This window comes from Microtus oregoni, unplaced genomic scaffold (genome assembly GCF_018167655.1).
Source record: "Microtus oregoni isolate MIOR12 unplaced genomic scaffold, Mior012 000047F_ref0000412, whole genome shotgun sequence".
NCBI lineage: Eukaryota > Metazoa > Chordata > Mammalia > Rodentia > Cricetidae > Microtus > Microtus oregoni.
In genome coordinates this window covers 5,225,897-5,249,992 of record NW_024543221.1, presented here as the reverse complement: position 1 = coordinate 5,249,992, position 24,096 = coordinate 5,225,897, and the positions used below count along the sequence as shown (strand labels likewise).

The 24,096-nt window shown below is 40.4% G+C and overlaps 1 protein-coding gene across 2 annotated transcripts in view; it reads left to right on the top strand.

Annotated features, from left to right (window-relative positions):
• Positions 1 to 540: 540 nt before the first annotated feature.
• Positions 541 to 24,096, top strand: part of Wdr26 (WD repeat domain 26) — a 43,852-nt gene continuing 20,296 nt past the window's right edge. The window contains exons 1-7 of one of the 2 annotated variants that reach the window (XM_041635209.1): positions 541 to 1,449; positions 3,220 to 3,319; positions 3,420 to 3,524; positions 9,170 to 9,306; positions 12,911 to 13,008; positions 14,549 to 14,705; positions 20,884 to 21,022. In XM_041635209.1, coding sequence (XP_041491143.1) covers positions 1,091 to 1,449; positions 3,220 to 3,319; positions 3,420 to 3,524; positions 9,170 to 9,306; positions 12,911 to 13,008; positions 14,549 to 14,705; positions 20,884 to 21,022 — 1,095 coding nt within the window. In that variant the 5' untranslated portion in view covers positions 541 to 1,090. The remainder of the gene's footprint in view (positions 1,450 to 3,219; positions 3,320 to 3,419; positions 3,525 to 9,169; positions 9,307 to 12,910; positions 13,009 to 14,548; positions 14,706 to 20,883; positions 21,023 to 24,096) is intronic. The other variant, XM_041635210.1, reaches the window with a different exon arrangement.

Below are 24,096 nucleotides of genomic sequence, written 5' to 3'. Positions count from 1 at the left end.
TGACACGGGTACAAGTGTGGGTAGTGCTTGGCTAGGGGAAGTTCAAGTGTTTCCGCCCTAAAACGAGGCAGTGGTTAATCCCGGGTGCCGAGCCTGAAGCCAGTGTAGGGGCCTAGCACACCCTTGTGCTTGAAGTTGCAGCTGCAAAAGCAGGTCGCCGGCCGGCCACACCCTGGCCCGTGCCAGTGCGTCTGCGGTCCCCTCCAGGCCAGCTGGTCGCTCCTCTCGGGGTCACTCCGAGTGCGCGGCGGGGACACGAACTCTACCTCCCACCCCGCAGGGCCTCGGAGGTTGGCTGCGAACTCACTGCGGGCCGAGCTCGCACGCCAGGCCCGGGCAACAGGGCGGCCCTCGCACAACCGGGCCAGGTCGTGCTGGGTCACATCCACCCGGGGCCGGACCCCTGGCGGCCCTCGCCTTCACACTCACGGCCTTACCCCGGCTGCCGGACACACACGTGCTGGGTGACAGCCCCCTATAGGTTCCATACCTGCTGCCGGAAGTGAGCGAGGAGGGCAGTATAGGCATTTCCTGTGACGCCAGCGCCCGGACTCCATTAGGCAGCAGCTGGGGGAAGAATCAACACACCAGGGAGCGGAGCGGCACGGACCGAGCACCGAGGCGGCTGCTGCCTCCTTCACCGCCTTCGCCGCCGCCGCCGGGGTTCCAGCTTCGGGCCTGCGCCCCCCAGTGCCCGCGAGTCCCCGGGCCGAGCCGCGAGCGCCTCCGGAGGGGGGGGGAAGGGCCCGGTCCTCCTTCTCCCCCTCCTCCCGCCCCACCGACCCCCGCCGCGCCCCGCCGGCCTCCCACCACGGCCTCTCTCGGCGAGGAAACTCTGGCCTCCGCTTCCTCCTCCTCCGACTCGGACGCCGGCGGAGCCTCCCCGCCCCCGCGGAAGAAGCCCCGAGCCTCGGCGGCGGAGGGAGCAGGAGAGCCCGGGGCCTCGGCCGGCCGAGCAGGCCTCCCCCCCCCGCCCTCGCCCTCGCCGGCCGCCGCCTCCTCCTCCGTGGTGGTGGTGGTGGGACTGCCTCCGGCCGCCCCCGCCGCCCCTCAGCGGAGCAGCGGCCACAGCCTGGTCAGCGGCGGCAGCATGCAGGCCAACGGGGCGGGAGGAGGCGGCGGCGGGGGCGGCGGGGGCCAGGGCCAGACCCCGGAGCTCGCCTGCCTGTCGGCACAGAACGGGGAGTCGTCCCCCTCGGCGGCGTCCGCGGGGGACCTGGCCCACGCCAACGGGCTCCTGCCTGCCGCCCCCTCCGCCGCTGGCAACAATAGCAACAGCCTGAGTGTCAATAACGGGGTTCCCGGCGGGGCCGCCGCGGCCTCCGCCACCGCCGCCGCCCTGGCCACCCCCGAGCTGGGCAGCAGCCTCAAGAAGAAGAAGCGGCTCTCGCAGTCGGATGAGGATGTCATTAGACTCATAGGACAGCACCTCAATGGCTTAGGGCTCAAGTAAGTGTCCGTCCGACAACCAGTGAGGGCCAGGCCGGGGCCGAGCCGCCGGGAGGGTTGTGGGGGGCCCGGGGGCCCAGTGCGCAGGAGGCCGCGGACAGACAGCCCCGGCAGGAACGGAAGGGAGGTCGAGGGAAACGAATCGGCTTGGTGTCGTGAGACCAGCCGGACCGTCTGGGCTGGGGAAGGGTGGTGGAAGCCCAGAGCGACCCCTCCCCTCGCACCTCCAGAGCTAGGTCGTCGGTCCGAGGAGGCGGACACCGAGGGTGTTTATCTGGGGGAGGGGTGGATCAGAGCGGTGGAAATAATGAACCTTGGAGGATTTGTTTTTCAAGTGTGTCTCAGAGGCATCTTTGTGGGACACCTCCCCACCCCCACCCATGACCGACAACAGCCCAGGCAAACTACCAATCAGGAAGGACAGTCGACTACAAGTGTTTATGGGAACTAAGGGGCTGGGGTAATTTGGAAAGAGACTGTCAAAGTAAATCTGATGGGAATAATGAAGAAAGATACGAGTTGAAGTCACGCCGAGGCTGTGTGTGTACTAAAGGCCTAGCACTAGTGAAATCCCACTTCAAAACCAAGAAGATTGCCTCTGAAAAAGTGATGTCTGGTCTGGTGAATCATTTGTTTTCAAACACAGTTTGGGTGGCCTTTAACTTTGGGTGAAGGTAGGCAGCGGGTTTAACCAAAACTCACTGTTTTGTACACACACAAAAGAAAAACTAAGGGAGTTGAAGTAGGGTTGGTGGGAGTGTCCTGGAGCTGAATGAAGGGCCAGAGCCAGAAGGAGCTGATGGGAGTAAACACACAGCAGTTTCCTAGCCCCAAAGCCAAATTTAAAATAAACTCTTAGGCTGAAGTGCTGGGATTGTTGTTGTTGGGTGTGTGTGCACATGCGTGTGCATGTATGCACGCGCGTGTACTTGGAAAATGGGAAGAACTGCTCTTACGCAGAGGGACAGAAGTATTTTAATCCTCAAGCTGAGCATTGCACTGTTGAGCTGAAAAATGAGGAGCACTAAAAAAAAAAAACCGCATAAGTAAAGCCATGAACACAAACACACGACTGCTGAATGAAGGTTCTTAGATGCCAAAATATCTGGTAAATGAAACCTCGTTTGATGAGTAAGCTCCCAAAGAAAAATCTAGAAAGATTTCACTTTATTCCCTAAAGGAAAAGGGTAAGCGTGAAAATAAATCTCGTGAATGCTAACAACATATTACTGAGAGAAGCAGCAAGCTGACAGCAGCAGGCGGAAATAACCCGTGACTGTTTGGAATCTACACCATAGTAAATTGGCTATTTTTAGTGTGGAGAGAAAGGAAATGGTTTCTGATGCTAGATTTGTTTTAATTTTAAAGATTGACCTAGCAGAATTTCCATACAAGCAAAATATCTGGAAGGAAAGCTCTACCTAACACAGGCCATCTGTCACCTTGCATTTTATCCTCTGAAATGCAGTGCCATAGAGAGTTTCTGGACCCTACTTTTTTTTTGACCAGTTGGTTAGAGAGCATTTTTAGAAATTGTGTACTCCTGTAAACTTCTGAAACATTAGATGTCTGTCAGAAGTAGGAAGAACTTCATTATGGTTTCAAGAAAGGTTTTCAACTTTAAATGTAGGTGGCATTTGAAATCATTTACTTAACCAAGTGTTTCAAAGCTTTTTTTTTCTTCTTCATGAAGTTGTAGATACTAGTTTATTAGGAAGCATGGATCCCTAAAGTTGGTCAGGTCTTTTTTACACTGTATCTCTCCTGCAGCCAGACTGTTGATCTCCTCATGCAAGAGTCAGGATGTCGTTTAGAACATCCTTCTGCTACCAAATTCCGAAATCATGTCATGGAAGGAGACTGGGATAAGGTAACGTAGGGCACATAGAGCTGTGTGACTGCTGCTAAAATTAAGCGTTTGGTGGAAATGTTGTGACAGCTTTGTTTTTCTTTTATGCCAATTTTTGCAGGCAGAAAATGACCTGAATGAACTAAAGCCTTTAGTGCATTCTCCTCATGCGATTGTGGTAAGAGGCGCACTTGAAATCTCTCAAACCTTGTTGGGAATAATTGTGGTAAATACACTTTTGTTCTTAGTTTCACATTTATGCTTATTTTAGGTTATTGATAACTATAGGCATCTGATCTTAAGAGGCTTGAAAGTAAATTTTATATAATTTATAAATAAGGATGAGTTGTTTATGGTTGTAAGCTATGAACTTTAAATGTTTTATATCCTACTTAGTAAATGTGTCGTTTAAAACTGTAATTTAAGCTCTAAAAACTTAAACATCTTCCTGCTTTTAGTGCTGTTAATAGGAGCCTTATATTGTTAGGATCAAGGATAAATTATACTTTTATATTACTCAAAATACTGAATATGCTTGAAGAGAAAATATGTTTGGGTATGTGTATACCATATAGCCTGAAGAAGCTGGTACATTATTTTTTTGAACATTGGAAATACATAGTTAAGCCAAATTATTACTGTTGTTGTGCTCCCCATTTTCTTTCTTTCGAGTTATGTGAATTGACAAGCGTCAGAGTCTGCATAATATGTGTCACTTTGAGGAGTTTAGGTGCAAGTTTGGCCATTGGGCCCTGCTGGCCGCCCTTATTTCCTTGTCAAAATCAGTTTAGTAGTTTACCCTGTTAACCTTCGTTAGCCTTTATGGGTTTGGTTTGGTTTCTCATGCTGATGGGTTTTAATTCTTTAGGAAGGGAATACATCGGGTTTTTTTGTTTGTTTGTTTGTTTTTTAAGCACTACTGATTGGAAAGCATGAAGAATCAGCTGCTGGCTTATAAACTAGCTGATTCATTTATTGTCAAAAGCAGTTTCCTGTCTGCTGGGGGAAGGGAGAGAAGGAGAATAGGAAGTAGGATAGAGGTAGTAGTTTGTTAACTATTAGTAAGTGACCATTAGTATTTTGGTTCTTTTTTTTTTTTAATTGGGTCAAACATTAACTTTTTTTTACCTTTGTCTATAAGCTGAATAGAGCTGGTTTTTTTTTTAATCTTTAAAAATAATCTTATTACAAAATAGTTTCAAATTCTTTATATAATTCTGTACAATAATATAATCTTAGAAAGTGGACTTCAGGAAAAGTAAAGGTCTAAAGAAGTACAACAAAGGCGTAGTTAAATTCATGGTTCTGTTCTTTCAATCAATACCCAAAGTATTAAAAAATTTAAATGAGTATAAAGTCAAATGATTTAACTTACGAAATAAACAATTCCATAGGATAATTTAAAAATAAAAATAAAGTTAGCATCCATATTTGAAGGAATTCAATTATTTCCAGGAAATAGAGTATTCTCAATTGGTATGTCTGGGGTTTAAAACTTGAGTATATTTTAACTGAGCAGTTTTTCACAAATTTTTGGCTCAGTCTGGATGAGCAAAAACAAAGAAAATAAAATGGCCAAAATAAGAATTGAGGTTTATTGGTGGTTATAAAGAAATTTTAAGTTTATCCAAATTGTATCTGTACTCTAATAGTAAAATTTCAATGATTCACTTCCTTTAAAAATTTATTGGTAGTAATTTGAGACTTGGATTTAGATTATGATTCATTAGAAACTTCAATAGAAGCAACAAGTATTTTGGAAAAAGGTAGTTATAGATAATAAGGAGGAATCCTTTCTTTTTACAGCCTGTTCAGTCTGTAGAACATTCTAGGATCTAATAAAAGATGAAGATTAAATCTGGCTGAGCCTCACACCATCAAACTGTTTAGGTATTTATACAAAGAAAGGGGGCCCACTTTTGTCTCCCATAAGCACTGATGAATCAATTGCTTTAAAAGATTCAGTTCAACATTTTTTGAAGCCATTCTTCACCTTTCTAATATCATTTATTCCTTCCTGATTTCATTGCTAGAAGATCATCATAAAAGTTGAAATTTGTAATATCTTGGATACCAACCTTGTGGGTTTTTAACATAATTACTTATTTACTCAGACCCTTGATGACAGTACAATCTCAAAGTGCACACGATTGCTATTCCCAGTGGTGGGGACTAAGGCCAGAGCCTGGCTGGGTTAGCTAGTGCCCTGCCACTGAGCAGCATCCCTGCCCTGAAGACAGTCTGAACGCTTTTATTGATGTAGTTTACATCCCTCACTCCCCCCCCCCCACACTTTAAAATGGTTTCTAGTCAAATGATACTCAGAATAGCAGATGTTGTGAGGTTTTTGGATGCTAAACTCATGAATCAACATTTTTCAGTTTGAGTTGATAATGCCATGCCTGAGAATCTGGATAGACATTTGAGACCAACAACAGAAAAATTGCAAGAACGAGACTTTGTAAACATATTGCAATTTGTTTTTTTTAATGTAATAGAAATAATTTTATCAAAAAGGGCAAATATGGACTTGACAAAAATTAACTCATAAAGTCAAATAAGAGCTCTGAGATCTTTACCGTAAATATAATTTATATTTCTCCTTTCCTTGGAATCAGGATTTAATAGCAAAATTTGCTTATAACATTATTTTAGTATTAAAGCCATTGCAAAATTAGGAGATTGCCTTCAATAACTAGGCTCTATGAATACTATTATTTCAAAGTTTTTCTTCAGTGTTGAAATTCAGTCTGACAATGTGGGAAAAGAACAGTGATTCAGATACTGGGTAAGGTGTGGGGAGGGGTCCAAGAAGAGATTTCAGCTTCAGGTTTTTATTAGATTTTAAAAGAAAGAAAATATTGCTAGGACCGAAGTCATTGAAATAGTCTGATAGAGGTCTAACTGGAAACCCTCTTCTCGCCCTCTGGCTTCTTTCAGAAGTTTCTGATCTTTAAAAGAGAGAAAAGAAGAAGACCCCTGTCTAAACAAGCCTCAGTATTGCCTGATTTTTAACTTTCTCAGGAATGGACATCATTTATGCACTAAAAGATCTTTACTTTCTTGAGATTATATTAATTTTTTTTAAATTATTTATTTATTATGTATACAATATTCTTCCTGCAAGCCAGAAGAGGGCACCAGACCTCATTACAGATGGTTGTGAGCCACCATGTGGTTGCTGGGAATTGAACTCAGGACCCTTGGAAGAGCAGGCAATGCTCTTAACCACTGAGCCATCTCTCCAGCCCCGAGATTATATTAATTTTGAGCTTTAAATTTAGGAAGGTAAAATATATTTTTATTGTTACCGTGTGTCAGATACTTGAGCTGAGCTTTAGATGGATAAACCTTTGTTGTCAACTCTCCAGCTTAAACTGTCCAGCAGCATGTTAGCTGCAGTGCTCTAGGCCAAGCTTTCACACCCATTGAGGGTGTTCATTGTCTTAGTTGAGATAAAATGACACAGAAAAATATTCTTGTGTTGCTTTTATAGCATTCCCTGTATATACAGGAATATGAGTTTGTATTGTCTTTGCTCAAAGGTTTAGTCTGCCTTCTTTTTTTCTCCTGCCCCATCTTTGCCCATAGAACACAGTAATAATGTTCTGCCAGGGTCTTGGTGAGAAAGTAAGAGAGAAATAGCATTGGGCACTGCCACTCTGTACATTGGATCGAGGGAGGGAGAGGTTAGCAATGTCCCTTTACACACTAGGTTGAAGGAGAGGCAGGGTATGGGGCCTTATGATGAATAGTAAATGAACAAGACTTGCCTGGAATTAAAGGAAAAAATATTTCCCAAATTCCCAATTGCTGAGAAACTTTAGTGAGGAAATGAAATCCATACTGACTGGTTGCATGTGACATTGTTTAAGTTTGACTTAGAAATACAATAAATTAATGAACCCAACAGAGTTGATAACATAGAAGATTCATTTTGTAAAATTAAACAGTTTTTTTGAGAAGATGGTGACAATAGCATAATAACTTCACATATAAGGCCCAATTCCTCCCATTTTTTAAGACTTAAATTTAACTTTGGGACTTTCGTCACTTGAAAGTGTTTTTACTTGGCTTATAAAAAATAAACTTAAGTATACCTATACAAAGTACTTTTCAAAGTGTCTTGTTGATTAGTCTGTTTCTGAAACCAACTAGCCTAGCCTTATGTGTAAAATTGGTGAGTGCAGTTTTCCTAGTTACAGGAGTATGTCTCAGTTTCTAAAGTTTGTTGTTGGGTTTTTTTGCTTTTGTTTTTGTCTTACTTAAAGCTTTAAGATTAGATTATTAAACAGAAGTGTAACAGGTCTTACAACAGATACATTTAAATAGTTGTCCTGCTCTATATAAGAGGGTTTAAATATACTGTTGTATTGAGTCACAATAAGAATAAGCCAATAGTTTATATCTTATACTACTTTTTAAAAAATTTTTAGTTTTTAATTATGTTTCTCTTACATGCGTTGGTATTCTGTCTACATGTGTGTCTATGTGAGGGTATGTGATCTCCTGGAGCTGGAGTCATAGACAGTTGTGAACTTCCACGTGGGTGCTGGGATCAGAAGGCCATCCAATCTCTCCAGCCCCAGTATAGATATTACTTAATATAAAATCAAAGCAATTCATCACACTCTTAATTCTGTTGCTACAGGATAATTTACTTTTTTTTTAATGGATATTAAATCCACATTCAATGGAGCTTCTAAATGTGATCAGCATTTTTGTCATGATCGCTGAAGCACAAGTAACAAATGTGAGCGGGTCCTCTAGTCAGTGGTCCTCAGTTAAGCTTCAAGTTTAGAAGACATCATAGATAGAGTAGTTCATAGATACTGCTTGCCTGGTGGAAAAACTGCTAGGGTTGTGATCTTCATTTTCAAGTTTAGAGTAAGATGGTAATGTAACATTAAAAATGTTAAAACCAAACATTTCTGTAGGAATAAATGGGAGTGTCTCATAACTGAAAAGTGCTTTATCCTTGTGGGCAAGTAATAATATTTATCTGTGCTTTGTTGCTAAACACATCAATGAGCAGATTATTACAAATATACAGAAATAGTAGATACTGAATCTTCTAAAGACCCTTAAATCCAACCTTCTCATGTGGGTGTCTCTTCATAACTGCAGAGAGAAGGAGCTTGTGCTCTCCCAGTTTAGTCACAGGGTCGTAGCCTGCAGTATGCATCTGCTAGAAAGCCAGTTTTACTTCAGATAAGCCAAATTTGGGTACTTTCAGACTTCTGCCTAATGACTGTAATTCTGCCTTCCAGTCACTTTAGTTTCTCTTCCACATTGTGACTTTTTGATTTGTTTTGTTTGGTGTTTTTGTTGATTTTTTTTAATTGTTTTTGTGATGCTAGAATCAAATCCAGATCTCTACATACTACACAAGTCCTATACAACTGAGCTGTATGCCTACTACATCATAGCTTCAAAATAACGTCCACAAACTGGAACTGTTTTCACCAGTGTTTTTAAAACTTGCTGCATGCTCTTACTGCCCTATTAAGATAGTCAGAAATTTTGAGAGCAAATAAGGAATTCTTGTCATAGTTTTAAATGTTGACACATAAAATTCTAAGGAAATTAGGAGCAGAATTTGTTTTTTGGTTTTTTCTTAAGTTGATAATGCCTTGGTCACTAATGATCCTAACTGGAGATTTTTCAAAGAGTTTTATTAATATGTAGACTTGAACATTCATTTAATCTACTATGACTCGTAAAACAAATTATTTTGAGTCATCTTGAAGCTTTATAAAATTATTTTCAAAAGGCATAGTAGAATGGTTTCTACTGTTCTGTTTAGGCACAAACATTTTCTGAACCTTCCATCAACCTTTTTCCCCTGACTGCTGCTTTCTGTCATGTCAGAGGATGAAGTTTTTGCTGCTGCAGCAGAAGTACCTGGAATACCTGGAGGATGGCAAGGTCCTGGAGGCGCTTCAAGTTCTACGCTGTGAACTAACGCCGCTGAAATACAATACAGAACGCATTCATGTTCTTAGTGGGTAAGGAAGTGGAGTTCTTAAGACTTCAGATTAATGAAGGGTCTGTTATTTTTATAGAAGTTAACTAATGATCAAAGTTATATTTCATTAATTAACTTTCTTACTGAGAAAGTACTGGATTTTGCTGAACTCTTAGTTCTGGATAAATTCACTTATGTATGCACAAAGCTATTTAGCTGTCTGTATTAAGTTTTAAGAGCTGGGCAGTGGTGGCACACTTTTAATCCCAGCACTCGGAGTCAGAGACAGGTGTATTTCTGAGTTTGGTCTACGGACGGAGTTCCAGGTCAGCCAGGAAACCCTGTCTCAAACAAACAAATTTAAAAAACAAAACAAAAAACGATTTGAGATACTTAATAGGTGAAAAGGAGAAGAAATCCATATAGCCAGTGAGATACTATTTCTTTTTGTTTTTTCGAGACAGGGTTTCTCTGGTTTTGGAGCCTGTCCTGGAACTAGCTCTTGTAGACCAGGCTGGTCTCGAACTCACAGAGATCCGCCTGCCTCTGCCTCCCAAGTGCTGGGATTAAAGGCGTGCGCCACCATCGCCCGGCTGAGATACTATTTCAAAATCTGCTCAAAATTAAAAAAGCAGTTAGGCGGTGATGGTGCACACTCTTATCCCAGCACTAAGGAGGCAGAGGCAGGTAGAGATCTCTGTGAGGGCAAGGCCAGCCTGGTCTACAGAGCAAGTTCTAGGACAGGCTCCAAAGCTACACAGAGAAACTCTGTCCCGAAAAACTATAAATAAACAAACAAGAAAGAAAGAAAGAAAACTTCATGGCTTTGGATCACAGCAAGCAATGAACAGCATACAAGTGTTCTGCATACAAAACTATTATTTGCTTAACTGTTAGCATGGCCTTTATCTGCTACATTTATTTATCTGTTTGTTTATATAGAAACATGGTCTTATCACATATCCCTACATAGATGACCTAAAATTCATAAGGAATGAACAATTGGGCAGTGGTGGTGCACGCCTGTAGTCCCAGCATTCAAGAGGTGGAGGCAGGTGGATCTGAGTTCAAAGCCAGCCTGATGTACAGAGTGAGTTCTAGGATAGTCAGCTACACAGAGAAACCCTGGTGGGGGGCATGGCGGGGGGGGGGGGGTGTCTACATAACTCTGCTTTACAAGTGTTGGGATTAAAGGTACATGCCACCACACAGGGTCAGAACATACGATTTAACGCATAGTTTTTTTCTTTAAAGTGATCTTGAAAGAAGAAAGAATTCCTGCTCGTGCTGTATCTTTTCCGTTCTACCATGTCACTTCGCATAAGCACATTTGTCTAAACCCATATTCCTATAAAGGGCACAGAAATAACCGTGGGTCCTCTTTTTTATTTTTATTTTATTTATTTATTTATTTATTTGCTATGCTGGGATTAAACCAAGGACTTTGTTAGTTTTGGGGCTTTTGTTTTGTGAGGCAGGGTTTTTCTGTTTAGCTTTGGAACCTGTCTTGTAACTTGCTCTGTGTACCACATTGCCCTTGAACTCACAGAGATCACTACCTCTATAGTGCTGGGATTAAAGGTGTGCACCACCTAGGATTTTTATGTGTGATGAGTAAGCATGTAAGCATCTATCACTGAGGTAAATGTCTCCAGCCCTCTTCCTTTTTATTTGTAGACAATCTCCTTAAGCTTCCCTGGCTGGTTCAGTGTAACAAGTCTTTCTCTGTCCTGCTAGCTCCCAAATAATGACACAGAGACTTATTAATTATGAAAGCTCAGCCTATAGCTTAGACTTGTTTCTAATTAACTCTTATAACTTAAATTAACCCATTTATATTCATCTAAATTCTGCCCCATGGCTTGTGACTGTTACCTTTCCTCCTGCGTATCGTGTGTTCTGCCTCTCCTCACTTCTGCTCCCTTTTTCTTCCCAGAGTCCTCTGTCCCCAGAAGTCTCACCTAACATTTTCACAGTGGAAACAAATATTCCGCAGTAGTTCAGCTTCTGGAGCAGTCTGGGTTGTGTGCCTGTGACACCACATGTCAATTTTGCAAAATTAAAAAAGTGAACAATTTTCCCACCTAGCTACTGATGTTAATTCTCCCACAATATTCCCTTTTTTTCATTATCCACCTCACCCCCCACCCCCAGGGTTTCTCTACATAATAGTCCTGGTGGTCCTGAAACTCTCTGTAGAGCATGATCCATCTGCCTCTGCCTCCCGAATGCTGTGATTAAATGTGTGCACCGCCACCACCTAGCATTTCCACTTGTTCTTGTGTTGTGCACATGGATATGTGGAGGTCAGTGGACAACTCATGAGTCCGTTCTTCCAGCCGTGGGCTCTAAGGATCAGACTCAGGCTGGCAGGCAGGCAGGCTTGTGCAGCCTTGACTCACTAGTTCCCCAAAATTATTTTAGAGACAAAATTTTGATAAACCAGTTTCTTCGGAGGCTTGTTAAGTATAAACGCTTTCCCATTAACCAAAATGCTACGTCCATACTTAAAGCAAGAAGGCTGTTTGTGTAGACTGTTACTTTTTCAGTTGAGGAAAGGAGGGGCGTTGACCCTGGTATTTGAGAGGTGTCACTGCCTTACTTGTGTATCAGGAAGCAGAGTGAGTACGTGGTTTTATTTCACCCTCATTGCCTAATTGTCTGTTATTTATTTTGTTTTATTGTTTTTGTTTTTTTCAAGTCAGGGTTTTTCTGTATAGCTTTGGAGCCTGTCCTGGAACTCACTTTGTAGAACAGACTGGCCTCAAACTCAGATATCGCCTGTCTCTGCCTCCCGAGTGCTGGGATTAAAGGTGTGTGCCACCACCAGCCGGCTTTGTTTTTTTTATATAAGTGACAAGGAAGGTATATTTGGCAGAGCACCCAGGAGACTTACTCATCAGATTTCACTTCCGAGTTGAATATGGCCTTTTATATAGTTCTTTTCCCTGAGAAAAGCCAGGTTGGAGGTATCCTCCCTATAGGAGGTCGTTATATATTCCCCAGAGCTGAGGAAGTTGAGCATTTATACCACATTTATACATAGTGAGGAATAGTGCTGGATTCCAGGCATAGGTAGCCCTCCCTTGTGGTTGCTGGGTACTTGAACTCAGGTCCTCATGCCAAACAAGCATTCTTACCCACTAAAACACTTTCTCAGCCCTATGTTGTTTTGACTTGTAATTTTTAGTACTTATATCACAGAGAATCAGTGAAGTTGGCTCAGTTGTGAAGAACAAGGTGCAGTCTGTTCCTGCACTGCTTAACTTCCCACAACTATTTCCCAAGCTTTTTGTGTCTCAATTTCTTCATTTATGTAATTAGAATAATAGTGATTGCTTCATACGGGGTAGTTGTGGCATTCAGTAAAGCATGTGCTGAAGATTTGGAATAACCTGACATAAAGTAAACTACATATATTATGTATAGCAGAAGGGAGCTTGTAATTGCAGTGATAACATTGTGTATTTTGATAATAGTCTATTGCCTTCTAATAATTTATGAAGGTACCAGTTTGTATTAATAAATTGAATTCACTGTAAAAATGTTTTTCTTGATTTGCATGAGCAAGAACTTGATTGTGAAAAAAATATAATCAACTATATTTCAAAAGGGTTTGAGATTTGGTGCTTTCTTTATTATAGGTATCTAATGTGTAGCCATGCGGAAGACCTAAGGGCAAAAGCTGAATGGGAAGGCAAGGGGACAGCTTCTCGGTCCAAACTGCTGGACAAGCTTCAGAGTAAGAGTTTTTGATGTTTATTTCCTTTTAGACTGGAAGTAGGTAATAAAGATCAAATAGGAAGTTTGTACTTAGACACACTTTCACTGAGTTTTTGTGGAAGAAGGAGTCCATTAAAAAGCCCTTTACACCAAAGAGTCTCACACTCACCAGATGGGACCTAGAGTCAGTGTAAGGTGCTGGACTCCGCATTTTCCTTATGTTTGTAATCTTTTTTTTAATATTTTTTTTTACAGTTTATTTAACTTTATTTTATGTGCATTGGTGTGAAGGTGTCAGATCCCCTGAAACTAGATTTACAGACAGTTGTGAGCTGCCATGTGGGTGCTGGGAATTGAATTCGGATCCTCTCAGAGAGCAGCCAGCACTCTCTCCAACCCCTTATGTTTGTTTTCTCTTTTTAAAATAACTTTTTAAAATCAGCTCCCCTATGTTTGAGTGCTTTGTTTCGTCTTACCTTGTTTCTGTGTAGCTTTGGAGCCTGCTCTGGCCTCGAGCCTGCTCTGGCCTCGAACTCTCTTAGATCCACCTGTCTCTTCCTCTCAAGTGCTGGGATTAAAGGCGTGCACCACCAATGCCTAGCATGTTTAGTGATGTTCTTTTTTTTTTTTTTTTTAAAGATTTATTTATTTACTATGTATACAACATTCTGCCTCCATGTATGCCCACATGCCAGAAGAGGGCACCAGATACCATTACAGATGGTTGTGAGCCACCATGTGGTCACTGGGAGTTGAACTCAGGACCTCTGGAAGAGCAGTCAGTGCTCTTAACCACTGAGCCATATCTCCAGCCCCTTTAGTGATGTTCTTAAGTTCTTTTCTTTGGATGAAAAGTACTAAGGATAGAGAAAAAAAAAAAGTGAACCACAGCTTCAAGTCCTACACATTTTACAATTTTTGTTCTTTAGGTAAATTGTTTTATGCTTCTCCCAGCTGTGTTAGCTTGCTTTCTAGTTTTTTGAGGGGATCATTTTTTACCATATCGTTATGTAAAATGCCTCTTTTCTATTCAAATTATACAGAGTAGAAATCTCAAGAATCAGAAAATACATACTCCATATACCTGGGAGAAATGTAAAGCATAAGAAAATTAGAATAAGTTTGTATGGATTCTATTCTCTGAATTACCATGGTACCTTTGGCATTAGTAGCCTCAGAGTTTTGACTTACTCTTTGTTAAGTGAAGATTTATCTCATCCTGAGATACATAATCATCTACTGACACATAATCATCATTGTATTTTCTGTCCCATCTCTTTTTACTTTTGTAGTGTGTTTTGTATGTGGTATTATTCCTCGCAGAAACTCCACCTACAGGATATAGCCCAATTACTCCTTTCTAGTGGTAATATCACTGTAGTTTTTGAAAATGTTCCTACAACTTCCCTTATGTCATGTCCCTGGAGCTTTTGTCTGTGTAGCAGAAACAGTAATACTGAGGTAAAAGGTGCAGCAGAAGAGAACTGAATGTCTTAAATAAAAGTTTACAGATTATTATTATTTTTATTTCTCTTTTTTTAAAATATCTTTTATTAAAGCCTATTTACCACCATCAGTGATGCTTCCCCCACGGCGTTTACAGACTCTTCTGCGGCAGGCGGTGGAGCTACAAAGGGATCGGTGCCTATATCACAATACCAAACTTGACAATAATCTAGATTCTGTGTCTCTACTTATAGATCATGTTTGTAGTAGGTAAGAGAAAAATTTCTTACATTTTCAAATGTTAGTGTATTACAGATGGAATTACGAACTTTATGCAAACATTTTCTAAGGTTTCTTTGTGTAGCTGTATAACAGTTCATATCTGATGTACTATTTATTCACAGTAAAACCCAGAACTACTAAAATTGAAACTTATTAGAAAAAAAATAGAAAATTAGCTTCTACCATGTAAGCCTATGTTTATGTTTATGTGGTAAGCCACAGTTGGACCTGAAGCCCAAAAGCCAATTTTAAATTTTCTTATCCGTGGGTTTGGTTAGTTATTTCCGGTGTTCAACATTTTAACTATGTACAAAGTTATTTTCTACATATATAAATCATTGAAATGCTTTTTTCTTAAGTTAAAGTTCTGCTTTTTGTAGAATGGCTTCAAAAATGGCTAGAATAATAGACATTAACTTTGTGTTTATGTTTACCAAACCATGCACATAATTGAAGTTGGAAGAATTCAAGCTTGTCTTTTGGTGTTGAGTGTACTTTTTAGTAAAAATTTCTCTTCTATTTTAATGATGCTCTCCAAAATTATAACTTTAAATTTAAAATACCAAGATAAAAATTGTGAACCCTTCCAAACTTGAGGAAAATGGTTTGGTTCTGATCAAACATTGAAAGCAGGCTGCTGTAGTGCACATAACTCCGTTCCTTCTGCTCACATTCATTGAAGAAGTAACAAAAAAATGTATTTCGGTGGGGAAAGACAGAGTGTATATGTTAATCAATAAGGAGCTTTTGAATAACCAGAAATACTATGCATACATGTAGATACTGCTTTAAAATAATATTCAGGAGTATTTATTATTTATTTATTTTAAAAATTTATATCTTATGTATGAGTGCTCTGCATGTACACTTGCATGCCAGCAGGGGGCATCAGATGCTATTGCAGATGGTTGTGAGCCACCACGTGGTTGTTGGGAATTGAACTCAGGACCTCTGAAAGAGCAGCCAGTGCTCTTACTGCCAAGCCATCTCTCCAGTCCCTTGAGGTGTGTTTAAACCAAGTGATTTACTTTGCTTTTTTTTTGTTTTTTTTTTTTTCTCTTTCATCAGTACTAGAAACAGAACATAGGTCTTTTCAAATGCTAGTCAAAAGTTCTACCACTGAGCCCTGTCCCCAGCCCTATAATTTGCCTGTGTGTAGTTGTGTCATCGCTGACTGCACTTGTCTGAGCTATTGGCCTTAGAAATGATGTTCTTGCTGAAGTACTGGATCGTGCTTTGGTGTGAGTTACTGTTGTGCTAGCGTAGGACGTGATAGTGATCCTTTTCCCTTAGCAAAGCTCACTCCTTGGCACTGTTCTTTGACTTCTTGGGGAGAACTTTTAGAGCTTTTTGTTTAAATTGGATGAGTGGGTGGGTAGGGGATAGATTAAAGACTATATAGTCTGTGCCTTGTTTTATAGCTCCTTTAGGTTGTTTAAAATTAAGTCACCTGTAGACCAAGGTCTCTTTGTAGCTCATAAACTTATTTCTGCTGAGGGAATGAAAGGTAACAAGTAGACCTGATAGTGCCAGAAGTGTCAGAAAATAAGAGCCTTTCCTTCATGCATGGAAACAGAAACCCATGACAGGAGGATTTTCCACCCCTGTATGCACCTTGGTTCCTGATGTCACTATTTGTAGACTAATATATGACAAATACTTAGTCCTTTTTCTGTCCTTCACCTTGGGTGGGGTGCTCATCAGACCATGTGTAAAGCACTGACATTTTACTAAAACTGAAACTCTTGCTTTTCAAAAGTGTTCCTTAGATCTTCTTTATGATTAAAAAAATTCACACACCTGGTACATGGACTTACTTTTGCAGGCAAAACACCCATACATATAACAATTTAAATTAAAAACAGCATTGTGCCTTCTGTTTACCACTTCCCTCCTTCAAGGGTAACTTCTCAAATCGTTCCCTGCTTGCTGTACAGTTCTTTGGTCTGTCCTTGTTTTTCTTCACCAAGTTCCTGTAGTGTCACTGCTGATGTTGGTGAGGATAGTCTGTCTGATTCAGCAGCTGCCTTCCAGGTTTTCTCAAGCTTTCTACAGTATTACAGCATTATAGCTTTCTATTAATATTCCAGGCTCTAGATTGATACTGTAACCCCTCCAAGGGCTCTTCTTCTCTGTCTGTCCCTTTAACAGTTTGTCCCAGGGTTGCCTCTTTCCTCATCTTCCTTCCATAGGTAATACTTCCACGAATCTAGGGTCTCCTGGAAATAGGCCAGAGCTACAGTTTTTCTCTCCTGAGCCTTAGATCTGAGTACAGTTTGGCTGTTGCTCTAGTTAAACACAGCAGATCCAAATAGATTTTACTCTGCCTCTTATTCAGGCCTGCTAAGTCTGGTTGTTTGTTTGTTTTTTGTTTTTGTTTTTTTTATATTTGAGTTCTATATTTTTGTCACATGTATGACATGTGTTTTCACATGTGTGTGGGTACACGCGTACATATGGATGCATCTGTGTGGAGGACCAAGGTTGATACTGGAAATCTTCCTCAGTTGTTCTTCCACTTTATTCTTTTAAGACAGGGTCTCTGGCTGAACCTGGAGCTCACCAATCCCAGCAAGTCTCTAGCCAGTTTGCTCCAGAGATTCCCCTGCCTCCACCTTCAGAGGCTGGAATTACAGGCGGGTTACCATGTCAACCTGGCATTTACATGGGGTTCGGGGCATCTGAACTTCCCATCCTCTTGCTTGCTTGCAAGAACTTCAGCTGCCAAGCCGTCTTCCCCTGCATTTTCTATCTCAGGGAGGATCTGCCTACCCAGTTCACCAAGCCGGAAACCAGGAGCCATCCCCAGCTGTTCATTCTAGAGGTAGATTTTAAGGAGACTAAGAGAGTAACACCAGGCATTAACTCAGTAAGTTGTCCCTTCATTGCCAGACTGGAAAGTAGAGCCTGAATTTAATTCCTTAAGTTTAGCTAGAGGTCTTCAAAAGAAAAGTTGATCATTTTTAACCATCTACTTTATTTTCTTCTAGAAACTACATTTTAGCATTAGAGTTAGAAATTTTTGAAATAAAATATGAACATACTATCCATTCTTTCCTCTCTGGAGAATAGAGAATTGATTATGAGTAACTGATTATGACTTTGAAAAACCCATGTAAACACGGAAGAGTTTTTATTAGATTGTACACAATTTTTTTATTAACTAGTTTGCACATATTTTCTGTTTAAATGTGACCAGTAAGGAACTTTTTTTAAAGAAAGTATTTTTCTGGACTTTTTCACACTGATAACTAATGGAAGTATGTTTTTATATGCTACTTTTATAAGTACAAATTTTTTAGTGCAGGATTTTTATAAAATATTTGTAGACACAAGTTAAAGATTGAATTTGGTCAAAATGCTACATTTACTGTTTTTTTTTCATACAGTACTGGTTTTTAATACCATTTAAAGTTTTGAATTTATTTGAAAGCAAGGCCATCAACCATCACTTATTTATCTGAAAAGGTTGTTAATAAATTTGCAGGTTACTGTAGCCTTTATTTTTAATTTTCTCTCTAGATTTTATTTTCTGTGTATGAGTGTTCTGCCTTTGTGCATTGTGTGTGTGCCTGCTGTCCACAGAGACTAAAGAGATGCCTGGCTCTCCTGGAGCTGGAGTTAGAGACAGCTGTGAGCTGCTATATGGGTGCTGGGAACCAAACTCAGACCTACAGGAGCAGCAAGTGCTCTTAACCACCGAGCCATCTCTCCAGCCCCCTTAGTCTTAGTAAAAGACTAAATGATAGCTGGGGGGTGGAGGCACACACCTTTAATCACAGCACTGGGGATGCAGAAGCAGGTGGATCTCTGAGTTCAAGGCCAGCTTGTTCTACAAGAGCTAGTTCCAGTACAGACTCCAAAGCTACACAAAGAAACTTTTATCTTTTTTTGTTTGTTTGTTTGTTTGTTTGTTTGTTTTTTGTTTGTTTTTTCCGAGACAGCGTTTCTCTGTAGCTTTGGAGCCTGTCCTGGCACTAGCTCTGTAGACCAGGCTGGCCTCGAACTCACAGAGATCCACCTGCCTCTGCCTCCCGAGTGCTGGGATTAAAGGCGTGCGCCACCACCGCCCGGCCTTTTTTGTTTTTGTTTTTTTTTTTTTGTTTAGAAACTTTTATCTTGGAGGGAGAGGGAAACAACACAGAAGATAAAATGATAATTTTAAATTGACTGACAGCTGTCAAGAGACTAAGTGACTTAATGCCCTGTAATTTTGAATCAGTTCTTACTTACAGGTTATTTGTTAATCTAAATGAATCTTTCTACTGTGATCAAATCAACTTTAGGCAAAAGAATTTTTATTACAATTTTATTAGTCTTTGAAAAAAATAGTGTTTAAAGTTGACATTGGGAAAGATAATTCAGTCAATTATAGGTTCAAAATTTATTTCAGCTAGTTTTGTGAAAATCTGGTAAGATAATGGCTTCTTGAGCCTTGTAAAAATGGGGGTGATAAAATTTCTCTTGTCAAATTAGTTTCAAGAATTAGTATTCTGGAGTAATGGCTCAGCAGTTAAGAGTAGTTGTTCTTGATGAGGACCCAGATTTGGTTCCCAGCACCTGCATGGTTAGCAGCTGTTTATAACTCCATTTCCAGGCTTCCAGCTCCCTCTTCTGGCTTGTGTGAATACACTGCACACAAGGTCCACAGACAAATGCAGGCAAAATACCCATATACATAAAAAATAGAAGACTGTCTTATAGAAAGTGTCACATGCAATACTTGGCACCTAGTAAAGTGCTTAATAAAATATAATTATGCATTATTTTCGTTCAGAGTAAAATAACAGTTTAATACTAAAGCAGTTCTTAGTTAAGTAATCTAAAAATTTAAAGTTGCCAAGTATTACCTGCTAAGGTTAATTGCCTGCCACCTGTCAGGCTGGCCAGTTGACAGTATTCTCTTCCTTGTGTGCATACTGGTGCACACTAGTTTTGTTTTCTGAGACAGGATCTTGCTGTGTTGCCCATGCTGGTCTCAAATTCTCGGACTCAGTCAGTCTTCCTGCTGGAGCTCCACAAGTGTTGGGACTGTAGGCTCATTTCACTCTGCTGGGCTCTGAGGACTGTGGTTGGGGAAAAATAGAGAAGTCTTTGGAAGATAAACTTAAAAAGAACTTTTGAAGATAAATTTAAAAGTACGACTTGAGCAAGATCATACCTGCCTGTTTATTAATCCAGTACTTGGAAGACTCGGGGCAGGAAGATGCAGAGTTTCAGGCAAGCCTGGGCTACAATAGTAAGAACCAGTGTCAAAATGGGTAGGAGGGCTGGAGAGATGGCCCAGTGGTTAAGAGAGCACTTGGTATTTTTGCAGAGATCCTGAGTTTGGTTCCTAGTACTCACATGGTGTATCGTAACTGTCTACCACCCTCTCTTGGCTGTCATGCTACATGAGGCGCACATATGGTGCACATGCACACGTGTAGGTAAAACGCTCGTGACACATTCTTTGCAGGAGTTGTTTTACTCCTTCCATCATCATGTTTGTCCCCGGAATTGAACTTAGGTCATCAGACTTGGCAGCAGGCACTTTCACCCATTGAGCCATCTTGCCAGTTCTCTATTTATTAATAAGTGTGTGCATGTGATTCACAGTGCATTTGTGGAGGCAGAGGGCAACTTCAGGAGTCAGTTCTCTGCGCTGTGTGGGTTCTAAAGATGGATTGTCTGCTGATCAACAAGCACTTTTACCCTGTGAGCTGTCTCACTGGCCCCATTTTCTTTACGTCATACCAAAGCTTTTAATAATAGCTTAACTGATTTATATGCTTAAAGATGCTACATTATTTCTTACTCCTTGTAGAACAACCAACTAATGCCATTTATCTATAAAGTGGTAAACATAATTCCTGAATAATAATTACTTATACGAATTGTCTTAATCAGACCTGGTAGCTTTCAGAAGGCAGCAAAAAAGTAAACTTTAGGTTGAAGTAGATTCTATATTACATATTTTAACTAAAGTTGACTTGAACAAAAAGTGCCTGATATCATAGTATTTCAGCATACCAAAATAAATTTGATTCTTGAGAATTGTAAATACATTCATTTATATTTTATACTTGAGAACTCCAAAAGGAGTTCTGCCTGTTGCTAAATGCCCTTCTCAATATTGCTGAAAATGCTGTGAAAGTGTAATTATGTGTGGATTTGTTTGTTTTAGGAGGCAATTCCCCTGTTACACTCAGCAGATACTCACGGAGCATTGTAATGAAGTGTGGTTCTGTAAATTCTCTAATGATGGCACTAAACTAGCAACAGGATCAAAGGACACCACAGTTATCATATGGCAAGTTGATCCGGTATGTATTCCTGTATGAGTTCTTAGACCGCAAAAAGGGGTACTTATTTGTTTACATTTATTTTATGTGTGTTGCCAGCGTAAGTGTGTGTGTATCACATGTGTGCCTCTCTTGCACAGGACTGGAGTGCTTCTGATACAGAGCTCTATAGTTGGTTGTGAGCCATGATATAGACGATAGCAGTCAAACCCAGATCATTTTACTTTTGCATCTTAACTCACTGGTCACTTGTTTGTTTTTGTTTTTCGGGACAGGGTTTCTCTGTAGCTCTGGCTGTCATGGAACTTGCTGTGTAGATAAACTACAGATCTGCCTACCTCTGCCTCCTGAGTACTAGGACTAAAGGTGTGTGCCACCACACCCAACCGCTTACCTATTTTTAATATACATATGTAGAAGTAGTTGACTTCAGCAAGTGCTTTTTTTTGGTTGTTTGTCACTTGATTTGTATTTATTTATTTACTTTTTTTTTTTTTTTTTTTTTTTTTTGGTTTTTTGAGACAGGGTTTCTCTGTAGCTTTTTGGTTCCTGTCCTGGAACTAGCTCTTCTAGACCAGGCTGGCCTCGAACTCACAGAGATCCTCCTGCCTCTGCCTCCTGCGTGCTCCGATCGCCACCACCGCCCGGCTTTATTTACTTATTTTTGGGGGCAAGTTTTTACTTAGTTTCCCAGGCTGGTGTGGAACTCTCCAGCCCCAGCCAGTATTCCTGAACACTAGGCAGATAGAGATGTATCATCATATCTGTCTATGTTGATCACTTTTTTCTATATATTTTTTTCTTTGTGTTTATATATATGTTTATGTTTATATTTATGTATATGTTCATATATATATGTTTGTAGGTTAATATTACCCTAGTTGTTCAAGGTTTATGCTAGAGATTGTGCTAAGTCATTGTGTATTCTTTCATCCTCTGAAAGACTCTGAGGTACTAAACTTCTTGTGTTGAGATGAGGAAACTGGGGTAGAAGTGTTAAAGTCCCCAGTATAATTTTCAGATCTCATGTGGAGTCTTAACCTGGTTTTCCCCAATGATAATATTTGAAAATTATTGTATATGGATTTTAAGAACTAAGTTTTCTCTAATCAGAAGTGTCTTTATCACTAGATAACCTACAGATATGTAGAAATAAGCATGTTCATTTCTTTTAACCAATTGAACATTTATCTACTAGTCAAAAAGCATGAATCCAAATAGGTTAAGGAACTACACTTGTTTTAGGAGCCATTCACCTAAGATCTAAAGTAAATAAAACTTGGTTTAGGACTAAAACGAGGCTTTTGCCTTTGGATAAATATATTGGCCCCAAATTTATTTTGAGTAAGACAACAACAGATTAGTCTTAGAAGCCAATATGATGGCTCAGCGGCTGAAGAAGGCATGTGCTTTGCCAGCCTGGAGACCTGATTTTGTTCCCTGGGACCTCCATAAGGTGGAAAGTAATGACTCCACAAAATTGTCCTGACATATGGGCCATGGCATGTCAGCCCACATACAAGTATCATGCACATACAACATGTAGCAAATAATTTAAAGGCACCATAGAAGGGAAAATACAAATTTGAGACAGGTACTTCTTGAATACCTTCCTGTGATATGTTGTAACTGGCGACAGGAAAGAACAGCATTCTTCACTATGAAGAATGAGGTTTTAGGGGCTGGAGAGATGGCTCAGCAGATAGGAGCACTGACTGATCTTCCAGAGGACCCAGATTCACTTCCCAGCACCCACATGGCAGCTCACAACTGTCTATCACTCCAGGATACAACATCCTCTCATAGACATACGTGTAGGCAAAAACCAATGCACACAAAATAAATAAATAATTTTCTTAAAAAAAAAAAGCTCTTACCTTTTTGTGCCGTAATACCTAGTTAGCAGTCTGACAGACTTACTGGTTATCTTAAAATAATACTGTTAAGTACACATAGTGGGACTCGGGTGTGTGTGTGACAAATATACACACACATATAATTCCATATATGATTTAATTATAAACTATGCACTAATTATTTAAGGAACCTAATTATATTGAAATGTGGGCTCTCCACCTAGAATAAAAAGGTATAATATATAATACTCCTTCATTAACCCTAAACAATTTTAGTGGCAGATGATTACCAGTATTCTGAATTACTAAACTTAAATAATATTGTAAGATATCTGCAACAATTTCAATATGAAATAAGAGTATTTGAAATTTCTCTATTGTTAATACTGAATTTACTGTTACCTAATATTTCTATGTATGTTGCATCAGATTAAATGCATTAGTGATAGATTAAGTCACAAATAGTTCATTGGCTTCTGTATTAGTCAGGGTTTCTATTTCTGTGAAGAGACACTGTGACTACAGCAACCCTTATAAAAGAAAACATTTAATTGGGGTGACTTACAGTTCACAGGTTTAGTTCATTACCATCGTGGGGGGGATATGGCAGCATGCAGACAGACATGGTGCCGGAAAAGTAGCTGCGAGTTCTACATCTTGATCAGTAGGCGGCAGCAGGAATCTCTATCCACACTGGGCATAGCTTGAGCGTAGGAGGCCTCCAAGCTCACCCCATAGTGACACACTACTCCAATAAGGCCACACCTCCTACCAGTGCCTTTCCCTTTGGGGACCATTTTCTTTCAGACCACTACCACAGCATCCATTAACGAAAAGAAATAATAAACACTTCTCTGGAGTAATTTAACCAACAATGAGCCCAGATTTGAATTCTCTGCCTATCTCTCCCCCCATCTGTCTGCTGTATGAGTCTGATCTGTTTGCTTTAATGCTGTTTTGTGACTCTGTCCCTAACAAAGGCATCACAGATATCAAAGGCTATCAAGCAATAATATCTGTATGCTGTAATCAACATCTATGGTGTAGATATTTATTTTATAAGGCCACTTTCATATTTTCAGCAAATGATTATCGTAGCATATGTCCACAGGTGTTACTTTGGGTCTGAGTATGGAAGAATACATAACTAAAAACTGCCACTTAAAATGTCAGCTTAGGGGGCTAGAGAGATGGCTCAGAGGTTAAGAGCATTGCCTGCTCTTCCAAAGGTCCTGAGTT